Source organism: Octopus bimaculoides, chromosome 30, assembly GCF_046866305.1.
Source record: "Octopus bimaculoides isolate indiv1 chromosome 30, ASM4686630v1, whole genome shotgun sequence".
Classification (NCBI taxonomy): Eukaryota; Metazoa; Mollusca; class Cephalopoda; order Octopoda; family Octopodidae; genus Octopus; species Octopus bimaculoides.
Window position 1 is genome coordinate 10,881,527 of NC_142957.1, and position 17,500 is coordinate 10,899,026.

At 44.6% G+C, this 17,500-nt stretch overlaps 1 protein-coding gene across 6 annotated transcripts in view; it reads left to right on the forward strand.

Annotated features, from left to right (window-relative positions):
• LOC106870979 (EH domain-binding protein 1-like) overlaps positions 1–17,500 on the forward strand; it is a 56,680-nt gene that overhangs the window by 10,127 nt on the left and 29,053 nt on the right. For 3 of the 6 annotated variants that reach the window (XM_089346250.1, XM_089346252.1, XM_089346253.1), the window contains exons 2-13: positions 1,325–1,461; positions 3,132–3,189; positions 4,187–4,336; positions 5,605–5,786; positions 8,012–8,196; positions 8,627–9,143; positions 10,025–10,237; positions 11,698–11,764; positions 12,554–12,720; positions 13,600–13,648; positions 15,227–16,251; positions 17,273–17,351. In XM_089346250.1, the coding sequence (XP_089202376.1) occupies positions 1,361–1,461; positions 3,132–3,189; positions 4,187–4,336; positions 5,605–5,786; positions 8,012–8,196; positions 8,627–9,143; positions 10,025–10,237; positions 11,698–11,764; positions 12,554–12,720; positions 13,600–13,648; positions 15,227–16,251; positions 17,273–17,351 (2,793 nt within the window). In that variant the 5' untranslated portion in view covers positions 1,325–1,360. The remainder of the gene's footprint in view (positions 1–1,324; positions 1,462–3,131; positions 3,190–4,186; positions 4,337–5,604; positions 5,787–8,011; positions 8,197–8,626; positions 9,144–10,024; positions 10,238–11,697; positions 11,765–12,553; positions 12,721–13,599; positions 13,649–15,226; positions 16,252–17,272; positions 17,352–17,500) is intronic. The other 3 variants (XM_089346254.1, XM_089346255.1, XM_089346256.1) reach the window with 1 other exon arrangement.

Sequence of the window (17,500 nt, forward strand, 5' to 3'; positions counted from 1 at the left end):
GGTGTTGTAATTAGCCTTTACAAAAAAAAAAAAAAAGCAACAAACAGCACGTGCGCAGGTCAGAGGTCATAGCCAAACTATTTGTAAGCCCGTTAACGAGGGTGCGGCCTGTTTTTTGTTTTTTTTGTAATGACTTACATAACTTGAATTTATTTTTTTGTGTATCGTTGCTTAGCAACGAGGTGCCATTTTGAAGCGTTATGAACTTAGGAACTGGAAATCAATGTTTATGACGTGAGGAAAGAATGGAAAAATCCATTGGGGGGTGGGGGTGGTAGTGGACGGAACAGTTAGGGGGAAGGTAAGATGGCATGGGGGGAGGGGAAGAAGAGGAAGGGGAGCAGGGGGGGAGAAGGAAGAGAAGTGAGAGAGAGGAGCACAGAGAAACTTGGCATTGATTTAAAAGTGGAAGCCCTTAATTATTATTATTATTATCATTGTGGAGGTGCAACGGCCCAGTGGTTAGGGCAAGTGCACTCGCGGTCATAGGATCGCGGTTTCGATTCCCAGACCGGGCGTTGTGAGTGTTTACTGAGCGAAAACACCTAAAAAAAGCTCCACGAGGCTCCAGCAGGGGGATGGTGGCGAACCCCTGCTGTACTCTTTCACCCCACAACTTTCTCTCACTCTTACTTCCTGTTTCTGCTTTGTGCCTGTAGTTCAAAGGGGTCAACCTTGTCACACTCTGTATCACGCTGAATATCCACCCCACCCCCCCCCGAGAACTATGTTAAGGGTACATGTGTCTGTGGAGTGCTAAACCACTTGCATGTTAATTTCACAGGGGATGGTGGCGAACCCCTGCTGTACTCTTTCACCACAACTTTCTCTCACTCTTACTTCCTGTTTCTGCTTTGTGCCTGTAATTCAAAGGGGTCAACCTTGTCACACTCTGTGTCACGCTGAATATCCCCCCCCCCCGAGAACTACGTTAAGGGTTACATGTGTCTGTGGAGTGCTCAGCCACTTGCATGTTAATTTCACAAGCAGGCTGTTCCGTTGATCGGATCAACTGGAACCCTTGACGTCGTAAGCGACGGAGTGCCAATTATTATTATTATTATCAGCATCGTTATTATTATTACCTCCGCCTTACTGAAGACAGAGGTATTGTTTACAGTCACGTTTGTTTGTTTGTTTGTTTGTTTGTTTGTCCGTGGATGAGTACTAGGCTTGCAAAGAATAAGTCCTGGGGATCGATTTGTTCGACTAAAGGCGGTGCTCCAGCATGGCCGCAGTCAAATGACTGAAACAAATAAAAGAATAAAAGAATTTTAAAAAATGCTATTCTCCCACTAATTGCTTACCCTCTGATTCTTTCTAGCTATGGACCGTACACTAACCAACTGATACCTTCAATATGAGTGTCTGGAAGAGGTTACAGAGAGTTGGCAAGTCTGCATCTAAGTTCAAGTTCACTGCATCCTACCAAAAACTGGTTGTCGAGTGTACAAAGGAATGGTAAGTTTGTCAAATTTTGCTGTCACTCTGATTCATCTTCATCATCATCGTCGTTTAACGTCCGCTTTCCATGCTAGCATGGGTTGGATGATTTGACTGAGGACTGGTGAAACCAGATGGCTACACCAGGCTCCAATCTGATCTGGCAGAGTTTCTAATATATATATATATATCATCACCATCATCATTTAACGTCCGCTTTCCATGCTAGCATGGGTTGGACGATTTGATTGAGGACTGGTGAAACCAGATGGCTACACCAGGCTCCAATCTGATTTGGTAGAGTTTCTAATATATATATATATATCATCACCATCATCATTTAACGTCCGCTTTCCATGCTAGCATGGGTTGGACGATTTGATTGAGGACTGGTGAAACCAGATGGCTACACCAGGCTCCAATCTGATCTGGCAGAGTTTCTAATATATATATATATATCATCACCATCATCATTTAACGTCCGCTTTCCATGCTAGCATGGGTTGGACGATTTGATTGAGGACTGGTGAAACCAGATGGCTACACCAGGCTCCAATCTGATCTGGCAGAGTTTCTAATATATATATATATATCATCACCATCATCATTTAACGTCCGCTTTCCATGCTAGCATGGGTTGGACGATTTGATTGAGGACTGGTGAAACCAGATGGCTACACCAGGCTCCAATCTGATTTGGTAGAGTTTCTAATATATATATATATATCATCACCATCATCATTTAACGTCCGCTTTCCATGCTAGCATGGGTTGGACGATTTGATTGAGGACTGGTGAAACCAGATGGCTACACCAGGCTCCAATCTGATCTGGCAGAGTTTCTAATATATATATATATATCATCACCATCATCATTTAACGTCCGCTTTCCATGCTAGCATGGGTTGGACGATTTGATTGAGGACTGGTGAAACCAGATGGCTACACCAGGCTCCAATCTGATTTGGTAGAGTTTCTACAGCTGGATGCCCTTCCTAACGCCAACCACTCAGAGAGTGTAGTGGGTGCTTTTACGTGCCACCGGCACGAAGGCCAGTCAGGCGGTACTGGCAACGGCCACGCTCAAAATGGTGTATTTTATGTGCCACCCACACAAGAGCCAGTCCAGGAGCACTGGCAACGATCTCGCTCGAAAATCCTTACACATGCCGTGGGCACAAGTGCCAGAGAGGCGTCGCTGGGCACAGGTGCCATCACGATTTCGCTTTCGCTTATGATGGATAATTGTTTCACAAATTATGTTCGTCTCTACCCTGTCATTAACCTTCTTATTTCTTTATCGCCCACAAGGGGTTAAACACAGAGGGGACAAACAAGGACAGACAAAGGGATTAATTAAGTCGATTACATCGACCCCAGTGCGCAACTGGTACTTAATTTATCGACCCCCGAAAGGATGAAAGGCAAAGTCGACCTCGGTGGAATTTGAACTCAGAACGTAACGGCAGGCGAAATACTGCCTCCATGGTTTTTCATGCAAGCACAGGGAAACATTCACGTAGAACACATGTAGTAGTAGTAGTAGTAGTAGTAATGGTAGTAATAATGGTGGTGGTGGTGACAGGAATAATGATAGTAGCAGTAATGGTAGTGGTGGTAGTAGTAGTTGTGGTGGTGGTGGTGGTGGTTGTAGTATTAATGATGTCCCTTTTCTTGTGTATTTTCAGGCAACCAGATAAAGTGTGTGTGGTATGGACAAGGAGGAGTCGCAGAGAAACTTCCCAGGTAAAGAAAACGTCTACACACACACACACACACACAGTCACATATTGGGTCATCCCATGAATAATGTGGCTTTTTTTTTCAATTGCATAAACTAAAGGTTAGAGGGCCATGGGATAAACTACCTGCATCAACTTGCTATAAAAACAGGTAGTAATTTTTACCTTGTTCTTATTCTTAGTGCAAGTTTTGCAGGGTGCAGTTCGATTACTCTTTTACTCTTTTACTTGTTTCAGTCATTTGACTGCGGCCATGCTGGAGCACCGTCTTTGTAGTCGAGAAATTCGACCCCAGGACTTATTCTTTTGTAAGCCTAGTACTTATTCTATCGGTTCTCTTTTTGCCGAACCGCTAAGTTACAGGGACATAAACACACCAGCATCGGTTGTCGAGCAATGCTAGGGGGACAGACACACAAACACATACACACACACACATATATATATATATATATATACATATATACGACGGGCTTCTTTCAGTTTCCGTCTACCAAATCCACTCACAAGGCTTTGGTCGGCCTGAGGCTATAGTAGAAGACACTTGCCCAAGGTGCCACGCAGTGGGACTGAACCCGGAACCATGTGATTGGTAAGCAAGCTACTTACCACACAGCCACTCCTGCGCCTATATTTTTATTTTTATGTTTATTTTTTATGTTGTTATTTTTATGTTGTTATTTGTAGCTAACAAACCAGTGGATTCCCAGATAGTATTTTTATATTTTTAACACTGTTAACACAACCAGATTGAGTGGTACTGCTAAAGTGTCAAAACCACAGTGAAACCTACACAGCAGCTGTTTCAATGGCGTATGTGTTCCCCACAGTCAAATGACTGAAACAAGTAAAAGAGTAAAAAAGAGTAAAGAGTAAGTGGTGATTAATTACAGCTACAAAATAGTATATATAGCAAAGAGCTAATTCGAAAAGGGTCATTCAGACAATAACAACAAACATAGACCACTAGATGCCTATCTGTCTTATTCTGTCTTTCGCAGCCAATGTCCTGGATTCCTACAATCCAGAATCCCTACCGAGGCGTCATAGAATGGAACGTCCCAGACAATGTGGAGATCACCGTGACGTGTTTCAGGAATTCCCGACAGGAACAATACGAAGACAAGGAATGGATTTTTATGATAGAAAGTGTAAGTGGATGAGTCCTTTTTTTTCTTTTTTTTTTTTTTTTTTTTAGACATCAACTTTTACTACTACTACTGCTACTGCTGCTGCTGCAGCAGTATCACCTTCACATTCATTGTAACCATCATCATCATCACCTATACCATCATCATCATCATTTCATCATCATCATTTTCATAATCATTATCATACTACTGCAATATCATCTTCAGGTTCATTGTCATCATTATCACCATCACCGTCATCATTACCATCACCATTATTGTTCTCGTCATCATCATCATTGTCATCACCATTGTTATCACCTTTATTGTCGTCATTATCATCATCATCATCATCATCATTATCATCGTCATCATCATCATCATCATTGTCATCATCGTCATCGTCATCGTCATCATTATTATCATCGTCATCATCATCATCATCGTCATCGTCATCATCATCATTATTATCATCGTCATCATCGTCATCATCATCATCATCATTGTCATCGTCATCATCATCATCATCGTCATCATCGTCATCATCGTCATCATCATCGTCATCATCGTCATCATCATCATCATCATTGTCATCGTCATCGTCATCATCATCATCGTCATCATCGTCGTCATCATCATCATCATCATCATCATTGTCATCGTCATCATCATCGTCATCGTCATCATCGTCATCATCGTCGTCATCATCGTCATCATCATCATCATCATTGTCATCGTCATCATCATCATCGTCATCATCGTCGTCATCATCATCATCATCGTCATCATCATCATCATCGTCATCATCATCATCGTCACTGTCATCGTCATCATCATCGTCATTGTCATCGTCATCATCATCATCATCGTCATCATCATCATCGTCACCGTCATCGTCATCATCATCGTCATCATCGTCATTTTCATCATTGCATGTCATCATTGTTGACCTTATCATTTTCATAATCATCATCATCATCATCTGCTTTGCCTCTCTCTCTTTCTCTCTCTCTCTCTCTATCCCTCTTACTCTCACTCCCCTTTCTCCTAATACACTCCTTTCCCCCTTTCTTTCTTGTTATCTCTCTCTCCCTCGCTCGCTCTCTCTCTCCCTCGCTCGCTCTCTCTCTCCCTCGCTCGCTCTCTCTCTCCCTCGCTCGCTCTCTCTCTCTCTCTCTCTCTGCACCCCCCCCCCCCACACACACACTAGCCATATCATTAATTATCTCCTTATTCTTTCTTTTTCTTCTTCTTTTTCTTCATCCCCTGCCTCGCCTTCGCCACTAAAGATCAGCAGAAACGGTCGCCGGAAGATCCTGGCATCGAAACCCATCAACATGACGCACTTCGCCACGCATATTCCGTCGCAGAACTCCATCACCCTCCAGTTAAAACCGACCAGCAAGAAGGTGAAAGAGGCCAGCCTGCATTTGACCCTTTCCTGCCTCTTCTTGCGTGAGGGCAAAGCCACGTAAGTTTTAAAAATCGATATCAGAAAATTGGTTTTGGCAAGATGTAGGAATACCCAATAATTGTAGAATAATATTTTTGTTTTAGTTTACAGGTCTTTTTTTTCAGAGTTTGGACATCGGCCACGCTGGGGCAGCATCTTCAAACAAATTTCTTGAAAATATAATAATAATAATAATAATAATAATAATAATAATAATAATAATAATAATTATAATCGCCAGTCATATCGACCATGGTATATATTTCGATGTGGTGTATATGTGTGTTTGTTTATATGTATGTGTGTATATATTTATATATATATATATATTTATACAAATATATTTATATACATATCATATCATATATATATATATATATATATATACATATATATATGTATATATATATATATATATATATATATATATATATCATCATCATCGTTTAACGTCCGCTTTCCATGCTAGCATGAGTTGGACGATTTGATTGAGGACTGGTGAAACCGGATGGCAACACCAGGCTCCAATCTAATTTGGCAGAGTTTCTACAGCTGGATGCCCTTCCTAACGCCAACCACTACATATATATATATATATATATATATATATATATATATATATATATATATATGCAAAAAATTTTTTATGTATATATATGCATATGCGTGTGTGTGTGTGTATGTGTGTATGAATATAAGCACTAACTGAACTGCTAAGTTGCACTTTTCAGCACAACACTAGTTTTGTAGCGGTAACCATAGACATAGGCTTAAGGATACTCACACACGCATGATGATGATGATGATGAAGATGACAAAGATGATGACAATGACCCTTTCCTGCCTCTTCTTGAGAGAGGGCAAAGCCACGTAAGTTTTAAAAAAAAAGCAAAACCCCCTCGTGTTCTACCCCTACCCCCTTTAGCTTTCTCCTGTGGCGCCCCCAGGTGAGATCTACAGCTTTGTATGGAAAGTGGAGACTATCGGTGTGTGTGGTTAAGAAGTCTCCTTCCTAATTCCATAGATTGCTGGTTCAGTCCCACCACAGCCTGGTAGCTTGTGCGAGTGTCTTCTGCAAAACCTTGTGAATGAATACGGTACATGGAAACTGAAAGAAGCCCTTCATATAATAAATACACACACACACACACTCACACACATGCACATATATGAAGATAATATAATAGGTGCAGGTGTGGTTGTGTGGTAAGAAGTTTGCTTCCCAGCCACATATTTCTGAGTTCAATTAGGGCAAGCGAAAGCGAAATTGTGATGTCACCTGTGCCCAGCGTCGCCTTTCTGACACTTGTGCCCGCGGCATGCATAAGGACTTTCGAGCGAGATCGTTGCCAGTGCCCCTGGACTGGCTCTTGTGCGGGTGGCACATAAAATACACCATTTTGAGCGTGGCCGTTGCCAGTATCGCCTGACTGGCCTTCGTGCGGGTGACACGTAAAAGCACCCACTACACTCTCTGAGTGGATGGCGTTAGGAAGGGCATCCAGCTGTAGAAACTCTACCAAATCAGATTGGAGTCTGGTGTAGCCATCTGGTTTCGCCAGTCCTCAGTCAAATCATCCAACCCATGCTAGCATGGAAAGCGGACGTTAAACGACGACGATGATGATGATGATGATGAATCCTTGGGAAAACAAAGCATCAGAATGCAGGACCTGGTGCCAGCCTGCTTTCTCCACAGTTCAAAGATTTGAGCAAGGTCGACTCCAACATCAGGACCGTCTTCTTGCAAGCATTAAGGTACACTGGCAAAATGCTGCTCCTCTAAATGGAAACCCTACCAACGATGATGATGATGATAATATAATAGGTGTGTGTGTGTGTTTGTCTCCCACTACTGTTCGACAGCTGATGTTGGTGTGTATAAATACCTGTAACATAGCAGTTCAGCAAAAGCGACTGATAAAATAACTAGGAAACTGAAAAAAAAAAAAAATTTTAAAAACGTACTGAAGTTAATTCATTCAACTAAAATCCGTGAATGTGGTGCTCCAGCATGGCCACTGTCCAATGACTGAAACCAGTGACAGGAAAGACCAGTCCTTGGTCCCTCTGTCTGTCTGTCACTTTGTAATTTTTAACTCTTTTTTTTTTTTATATGCCTTCCTCCACCTTGTTTACATCTTTACCTTTTCTCTCCCTCTCTCTCTCTCTCTCTCTCTCTCTTTCTCTCTCTCTCTCTCTCTCTCTCTCTCTCTCTCTTCTCTCTCTCTCTGTTTCCATAGTGACGAAGACATGCAGAGTGTGGCAAGCTTGTGGAGCATCGGCAAGAGCGACATCGGGAACCTGGACGACTTGGACGAGGCGGACGAGGAGCAAGAGGACGCCGATCTCAGCGCTCAGTTCAGCGAGGTCAGCGCTCAACTAAGCATGCTGGGTCGGGATCCTGATGACAGCGCCGACCTGTCAGGTGAGTGCTTCTACTGGCCGGGGGGGGGGGGGGTGAGTGGTGAGTGAGTATGTTTGTGCATGGGTGTGTGAGTGCGTATGTGTGTGTGTATATATGTGCTTCTGTGTTTGTGTGTGTGTGTGTGTGTGTGTGTGTGTGTGTGTGTGTGTATATGTCTGCAAAGGTGAGTAGTCTCTTGTCGCATTCTACATTAAGGGTACACGTGTCTGTGGAGTGCTCAGCCACTTGCACGTTAATTTCACGAGCACGCTGTTCCGTTGATCGGATCAACTGGAACCCTCGACGTCGTAAGCGACGGAGTGCCAACACACAACAAGCCATTTCACACCAGTCGTATGCACCCACATCGTAACATGACTGAAAGAAGTAAAAAGCGAATTTGTCATTTCTTTTGAATGTTGTACAGGTGTTTGTTTTATCTCTTTAACAGGTCAGTTGCGGAGATCAACGCCTTATGATTGCTCTCTGAATTCAACGAACCCTTCTGACGAACCTTCGAATCAAGACGCACACTCTACAAACCCGTTTGGTGAACCTTCGAACCCGTTTGAGGATTCGACCAATCCCTTTGAGGATTCTATGAACCCGTTTGACGAACAGCCAAACGATGAAACCAACACGAACCCATTTGATGACCCGGCAGAAGCATTTGTATATGAAAATCTGAAAAGCTCAAGAGGTGGCGCCAGTCGGTCGAACCTCACATTAAAGAATTCCGGCAGTAATCGGGCGCCTCCAAAGTCCAATCGATCGGCGACTTTACCGGGGAAGTTACGGACCGGTGTCGGTAATGGCCAGTCAGGTAAGACCGAGGTCCTTGCTCCGAAGAAACCTTTGGGGTCAGTTGCTGAGAGGCCCCATTACCACGGCACTCCTCCGTCGACTCCCCCGGAAGAAAAACAGAGTGTCCGACCCATTACGCCTCCTGTGATAGATCCCGCAATGGGGTAAGTTGTTGTTTCTCATTGCTTTGTGCCCCCCTTTTTTTATGTGTGTGTGTATATATATATATATATATATATATATATATATATATATATATGTAGGAGTGGCTGTGTGGTAAGTAGCTTGCTTACCAACCACATGGTCTCGGGTTCAGTCCCACTGCGTGGCATCTTGGGCAAGTGTCTTCTACTATAGCCTCGGGCCGACCAAAGCCTTGTGAGTGGATTTGGTAGACGGAAACTGAAAGAAGCCCGTCGTATATATGTATATATATATATATATATATATATGTGTGTGTGTGTGTGTGTGTTTGTGTGTCTGTCTTTGTCCCCCCAACATCGCTTGACAACCGATGGTGGTCTGTTTACGTCCCCGTAACGTAGCGGTTCGGCAAAAGAGACCGATAGAATAAGTACTAGGCTTACAAAGAATAAGTCCTGGGGGTCGATTTGATTCGACTAAAGGCAGTGCTCCAGCATGGCCGCAGTCAAATGACTGAAACAAGTAAAAGAGTAAAAGATATATGTATATATATATATATATAGATATATATATATATATATATAGATATATATATATATATATATATATATATATATATATATATATATATATATATAATTTATGTATATGTGTGTATGTATTTGTGTGTCTGTGTTTGACCCCCTACCATCGCTTAAGAACTGATGCTGGTGTGTTTACGTCCCCATAACTTAGCGTTTCGGCAAAAGATACCAATGGAATAAGTACCAGGCTTACTTCTCTTTGCTGTCTTATCTCCTCTCTCTTCTTTTTCGTATCCCCGTCTCCCCCTCTCTCCTTACTCTCCATCTTTCTTCCTCTCCTCTTCTCTTCTCTCATATCTTCTTCCAAACTCCAATAGAGCTGAAACCTTCTTGGCCACCTTGAAAGCTCATCTTCGCAGCGTTTCGTCCCAATCTCAGTCAGATAGACCGGAGACCCCTAATCGTAGAACAACACCTCCAAAATCACCCATTGAGAGACCCCATTACCATGGTACTCCTCCGGCAACACCTCCAGGTGAAAAACCAATTATGCGGCCCATCTCTCCACCTGTAATAGAGCCCTACATCGGGTAAGTGATCTGCAACTAGTAGACAGTGTCTCTGGACCTTGCAGCACCACTATGCCACCTGTGAATTAGATAGTACCTTGATGGACTTGGTTGCAATCCTGTATCACCTGGCTACACTTTTATCTCACCTGGAAATTAGATAGTATTCTTGAGATTGGCAACAACCCTGTTGCCACATCCCTGTGTCCTCCAGCCACATCCCTGTGTCCTCCAGCCACATCACGGTGCCCTCCAGCCACATTCCCGTGTCCTCCGGCCCACATCCCCGTGTCCTCCGGCCCACATCCCCGTGTCCTCCGGCCACATCCCCGTGTCCTCCAGCCATATCCGTGTGTCCTCCAGCCACATCCCTGTGTCCTCCAGTCTCATCCCTATGTCCTCCAGCCACATCCCTGTGTCCTCCAGCCACATCCCTGTGTCCTCTAGTCTCATCCCTGTGTCCTCCAGCCCACATCCCTGTGTCCTCCAGTCTCATCTCTGTGTCCTCCAGCCACATCCCTGTGTCCTCCAGTCTCATCCCTGTGTCCTCCAGCCACATTCCCGTGTCCTCCAGCCTCATCCCTGTGTCCTCCAGCCCACATCCTTGTGTCCTCCAGCCAAATCCCTGTGTCATCTCACCTTGCTGTTGTCTCCTCTAGCCATACCCTTATGTCAACAGGTCACAGCCTTCTCATCTGGCCATGCCTTGTGTCATATAACCACACTCAGTGTGTTCTGGTGACACCCCTCTGTCGTTTGGACACACTCCTTTGTCACCTGTTAATTAGATAATACCCCAGTGGACCTAGCTACACTTTTTCGTCATCTGACTGCACCCCTGTTGTCTGGCCACACACCTGCATCATCTAGCTACGTCCATCGCAATTGGTCACACCCCTGTGTCCTTCGGACTCACTGCTGAGTCACCCATGAATTAGACAATACCCAACTCTCTTATGTCATCTGGCCACACTCTCGTGCCATCTGACCACACCCTTATCTCATGTAGCCACCCTCTTGTCTCAACTTTTAACTAGATCATCCCCCCGCTGAACCTTGGCCACATCCTTGTGCCACCCGTAATTTAGATAATACCCGGTAGGACCTAACTACAATCCACTTTCCTTATCATCGTAATTTTGGCTTATATATATATATATATATATATATTCAACTAAAATGTAAGACTAACTTTACCTAACTCTATTCTTATACCACTATATGCATTACTATATCCACTAACTGTTTCTCCTGCATCTCTCACACCATGAACTTTAACATACTTCTCAACCATTCTGAAGAGATCTGCCAAACCATTTGGCACATCGAAACGTTCGTAAACGACTCATTATATAATCTCCACATAATTAAATCAATGGCTAACTAGCCCAATTGACTTGCTTCTTCTTGTGTTTGTTTCTCCATTCTCCACATAATTATATATATATATATGTATGTGTATGTATGTTTACTAATTTTAGGAAGCCTTCCCCAAGAAAGTCACCAGTACGTCAGACGAAAGCGTCTCAGAAAGCAGAAACTGATGAGGTAAGTCTGAGCATTTTAGTGTAGTTGTTGTTGCTGTTTCTTAGCCCCAGGTCAGTCCTGATCCAGTAGACCTATGATCAAAGATGTTCCAGCTGTGACCATCCTGTCTTTTATTCAGACATAGTATATCTAGGACTACATTATTCAATGTGTCCTTGTTGTTTAGCCCCAGCTCAGTCCTGATCCAGCAGACCTATGATCAAAGGTGTTCCAGCTGTGACCATCCTGTCTTTTATTCAGACATAGTGTATCTAGGACTAAATTGTCTAATGTGCTCTTCCTTGTTGTTGTTGTTGTTTAGCCCCGGGTCAGTCCTGATCCAGTAGACCTATGATCAAATATGTTCCAGCTGTGGCCATCCTGTCTTTTATTCAGGCATAGTGTATCTAGGACTACATTATCTAATGTGTCCATTGTTGTTGTTGTTGTTTAGGCCCAGAATCTTGACCCTAGTCCTCAACAGGAGCATATTTCATCAACCCCTAAAGTCAACTTTTGAAATTTGGAGTAAGATCATAAGGAGCCAGAAGAAATTTCAGTAACCATTTTGTTCAGTATACTAATAATATTGCCAGCAGACCTTCGCAGCTGGGGCACGCTAATGTATCTCATGGGGTCACACATTCTAACCCCTGTACCCACCTTGGTCACTCCCAGTTGATCACAGCAAGACCATTGTTCAATCCATGCTTACATCATCTCCAGTAGCCTCTGGTCATGTCTGTTACTTGCTTTGACCGATGGTCTTAACTAGGATGTCTTAACTAAGACCCGTCTTATGATTTTCAGAACACGACCAACAGCAGCAGTGGTAGCAATTCCACGAAGGACTTACTGACCTGGTGTCAAAGCGTTACCGTAGGTTACCGAGGGGTCAAGGTAACAAACCTGACCACGTCCTGGCGCAATGGTTTGGCCTTCTGTGCCATTATTCATCATTTCAGACCGGATCTTCTGTAAGTCAGGCATTTTCTTTTTTTCTTGTTGTTGCTGTTTGTGGTAGTAGTGGTGGTGGTGGTGATGGAAATTTTTGTTGTTGTTGTTGTGGTGGTGGTGGTAGTAGTGGTGGTGGTGGTGATTGTTGTGGCAGTGATGGTGTGGTGTTAGCAGCAGTGATGGTTGTTGTGGTGGTAGTGGTGGTGGTTGTGGTGGCGGTTTTTGTTGTTGTTGTGGTGGTAGTGGTGGTTGCTGTGGTGCTAGCAGTGGTGGTTGTGACAGTGGGGGTAGTGGTGGTTGTGGTGGTGATGGTGTGGTGTTAGCAGTGGTGGTGGTGGTGGTGGTGGTGATAGCAGTGGTGGTTGTGACAGTGGGGGTAGTGGTGGTAGTTGTGGTGGTGGTTGTGGTGGTGATAGCAGTGGTGGTTGTGGCAGTGGGGGGTAGTGGTGGTAGTTGCGGTGGTGGTGGTGGTGGTGGTGGTTGCTGTGGTGATAGCAGTGGTGGTTGTGGTGGTGAGGGGTAGTGGCGGTTGTGGTGGTGATGGTGTGGTGTTAGCAGCGGTGGTGGTGGTGGTGGTAGTGGTGTTGGTTACTGTAGTGATAGCAGTGGTGGTAGTGGTGGTGGTGGTGATCTGGTTCTTGTTGTGGTGGTGGTGGTTGAATGTTGTTACTGTTTTTCTTTAACCCTGAGCCAGGACTACAGGACTACATTGTCCAGTGTGTCCTTCCTTTTTGTTGTTGTTGTTGTTTAGGCCGCAGTGTAACCACAGTTTTCACATTTCTTTGTTATTCCAACAAAATATAGTTTCAATTCTTGTTTTTTTTAATTTTATTTAATTTTATTTCATTTTCGTTTTTTTGTTTTTGTTTTTATTTATTTTTTTTAAAATTATTTTTCAGAGATTTTAGTTTACTTTCTCCGCAAGACATAAAGACGAACTGCAAAGTGGTATGTATGTTAAACTTTCTGAGGTGGTGGTCACGGTGAGGATAGTGGTGAAAGTGGGAAGATGAGTTGGCGCGGGGGTGGGGGTTTGTGGGGGGACGAGAGTGATGTAGGGGGTGGGTGATGGTAATGGTCATTGTAGTTAAAATGGTGATGAGAACAGTGCTGGTGGTGGTAATTGTGGTGGCAGCAGTGGTGGTGATGGTGGTAGTAGTGGTGGTGGCAGCGGTGGTGGTGATGGTGGTAGTAGTGGTGGTGGCAGCGGTGGTGGTGATGGTGGTAGTAGTAGTGGTGGTGGCAGCGGTGGTGGTGATGGTGGTAGTAGTAGTGGTGGCAGCGGTGGTGGTGATGGTGGTAGTAGTGGTGGTGGCAGTGGTGGTGGTGATGGTGGTAGTAGTAGTGGCGGTGGTGGTGATGGTGGTAGTAGTGGTGGTGGCAGCAGTGGTGGTGATGGTGGTAGTAGTGGTGGTGGCAGCGGTGGTGGTGATGGTGGTAGTAGTGGTGGTGGCAGCGGTGGTGGTGATGGTGGTAGTAGTGGTGGTGGCAGCGGTGGTGGTGATGGTGGTAGTAGTGGTGGTGGCAGCGGTGGTGGTGATGGTGGTAGTAGTGGTGGTGGCAGCGGTGGTGGTGATGGTGGTAGTAGTGGTGGTGGCAGCGGTGGTGGTGATGGTGGTAGTAGTAGTGGCGGTGGCAGCGGTGGTGGTGATGGTGGTAGTAGTGGTGGTGGCAGCGGTGGTGGTGATGGTGGTAGTAGTGGTGGTGGCAGTGGTAGCCGTGATGGTGGTTGTCATTTTTATCATTGTTGTGGTAGTAGTGTCACTGGTGCTAGTATTGGTTCTTGTGGTGGTGGTGGTGGTGGTGGTGACTGTAGTGCTCTTAGAAATTGAGACAGTGGTAGCAGCAGAGGTGATGTTTTGAATTTCTTCTTCCAGTTCTTCTTCTTCGCTTTCTTCTTTGCCTTCCTTCTTCGTCTTCTTTTTCACCTTCTTCACCTTTTTCACCTCTGCTTTCTTCTTCTTCTTCTTCTTCTTCTTCTTCTGCTTTGCCTTCTTCTTCCAATTCTTCGTCTTCTTCTTCTTTTTCTTCCTTTCTTCTTCTTCTTCTTCTTCTTTTCCTTCTTCTTCTTTCTCTTCTTCTTTCTCTTCTTCTTCTTCTTCTTCTTCTTCTTCTTCGCCTTCTGCTTTTCCTTCTTCTTCTTTCTCTTCTTCTTCTTCTTCACCTTCTTCTTTTCCTTTTTCACCTTCTTCTTCTTCTTCTTCTTCTGCTTTTCCTTCTTCTTCTTCTTCTTCTTCTTCTTCTGCTTTTCCTTCTTTTCCTTCTTCTTCTTCTTCTTCACCTTCTTCTTTTCATTTTTCACCTTTCTCCTCTTCTTTGCCTTCCTTCTCTTTTTCCTTCACCTCCTCCTCGACTTTTTCTTTCACTCCTTCACATCCTTCTTCTTTCCTTCATCATATTCTTGTTCTCATTCTTCTTCTTCACCAACTCTCCTTCTCATACCTCTTTCTTCTTTTTCTCCCCCCACCCCCTCCCACCCTTCATCATTTTCGTCTCCTTCTCATTCTTCTCCTTCTTCTCCCACAGGCCTTCGACGCAGCAGCAACCCTCGGAATTCCACGCCTGATCGAACCCGCCGACATGGTGCTTCTCTCGGTCCCCGATAAACTCTCCGTGATGACTTATCTACACCAACTGAGAGCCTATTTCTCCGGACAGATGCTGGAAATTCAACAGATTGGCACCGACACCAGCGAGAGCACCTACACGCTTGGTGCGCAAAACGATGAAGAGGAAGATCGCAAGATCTCCGAAGAGATGTACGGCAAGGAGATCAACCGAGCGACGACCTCACACAGTGCTTCTGACCTCAAGGACGAAGTCGCCGTCGATGACGATCTACCGCCTCCTGGCAGCCGTTCTCCGTCTGTTAAAGAAGCAATGCAGATCTACGAAAGCCTCCAACTTACGCCGACAATGGAAAAGCATGCTCTGAGGCATCGCAGTAAATCTAAGTCACCCGAGAGCCCTCCGAAATCGCACCACGAGGCGACCCCAGAATCTGGGAAGTCCCCCACTTCGAGTAGCCCTAACTCAACGTTATCCCCAAGGTCTAAACGCCCTGCTCCTCTCCCACCACAAACATCAACATCTGTGCCGAGAAAATCTACACCTTCGCCCGAGCCACAAAGGTCAGCGACGCCAGTCACCCCGTCGTCGCTGTCGAGGGTCAGCCCTACGAAATCTACTTTGCCTCAGTTACCTCCCTTGAAACTCGCCCATTCTAAAGGGAAAGCTCCGGAAAAACCCCTTTTGATGACAAGAAAGCAGCTGATGAATCCCTTTGATTCCGATGACGATGACGATAACAACAACAACGATGCCGGTGATGAGACACAGAAGGGGACGAAGGAAGGCGTGGCTGTCAAACCATCGTCACCTTCCACTCCGACGCCTGCTCTTCGCAGCAGCATGTCCAAAACGTCACCGTCGAAATCCAGCCACGAGATAGCTAATGGCTCTATCAGAGAATCCTGTGTAACTGGTCCCTACGATAAGGAACACAATGACCAACAGAATGACCAACTCACGTCATCGCCTAACGAATTGAGGTACAGCAATTATTAATATTGTGATGAGCTCTGTTAGTGTTGCACATATATAAACAGAAGAGTTGTGATGTGTGTGTGTTTATATGTGTAGATACAAATGTATGTGTATCATCTTCATTATCAGGAGTGGCTGTGTGGTAAGTAGCTTGCTTCCCAACCACATGGTTCCGGGTTCAGTCCCACTGCGTGGCATCTTGGGCAAGTGTTTTCTACTATAGCCTCGGGCCGACCAAAGCCTTGTGAGTGGATTTGGCAGACAGAAACTGTAAGAAGCCCATCGTATATATGGATAGGCGCAGGAGTGGCTGTCTGGTAAGTCGCTTGCTTACCAACCACATGGTTCCGGGTTCAGTCCCACTGCGTGGCACCTTGGGCAAGTGTCTTCTACTATAGCCTCGGGCCGACCAAAGCCTTGTGAGTGGATTTGGAAGACGGAAACTGAAAGAAGCCCGTCGTATATATGTATACATTAAGTTATGGGGATGCAAACACACCAGCATCGGTTGTCAAGCGGTGGTGGGGGACAAACACTGACACACGAATACAAGCACACACACACACACACATATATATATGATGGGCTTCTTTGAGTTTCGGTCTACGAAATCCACTCACAAGGCTTTGGTCGGCCCGAGGCTATTGTAGAAGCCACTTGCCCAAGGTCCCACGCAGTGGGACTGAACCTGAAACCACATTGTCAGGAAGCAAGTTTCTTACCACACAGCCACTCCTGCGCCTATATAATCGTATATGTATTTTACACACACACACACATATAAGAGATACAAGTCAGGAACATATAGTGTTAAACTATTTTATACATTTCTAACATCTTTACATGTGTTCCACTGGCAATTACACAACGATTTACATAACATTTACATTAAGTGGTCATTGCACTGAAACACATGTAAAGATTTACCTAATAGCTATTTATAGTAGATACAAACCATGACTCAGCCAAGTTGGTATACCTCATTTGTATTACACAGTGAATCCTCTTTATTCTCTATTATTTTAGGGAGCAGCGTAGCAAGAGTGGTTCATTAAGTCGAGAAGACTCAACTGAAGACAGCAGTGACCCTGTTGCTGCCCAGAAGGTAATATATTATATATTTTGTTATGTTTCTTTGGACCCTGGAGAAATTTGGTATTCCTTGTTCTCATTCTGTTTATAGTTTGTTTTATGTTACCTCGTACACGTATATGTAAGCATGTGATTGTGTGTGAGTGTCCATCTGCCATCCTG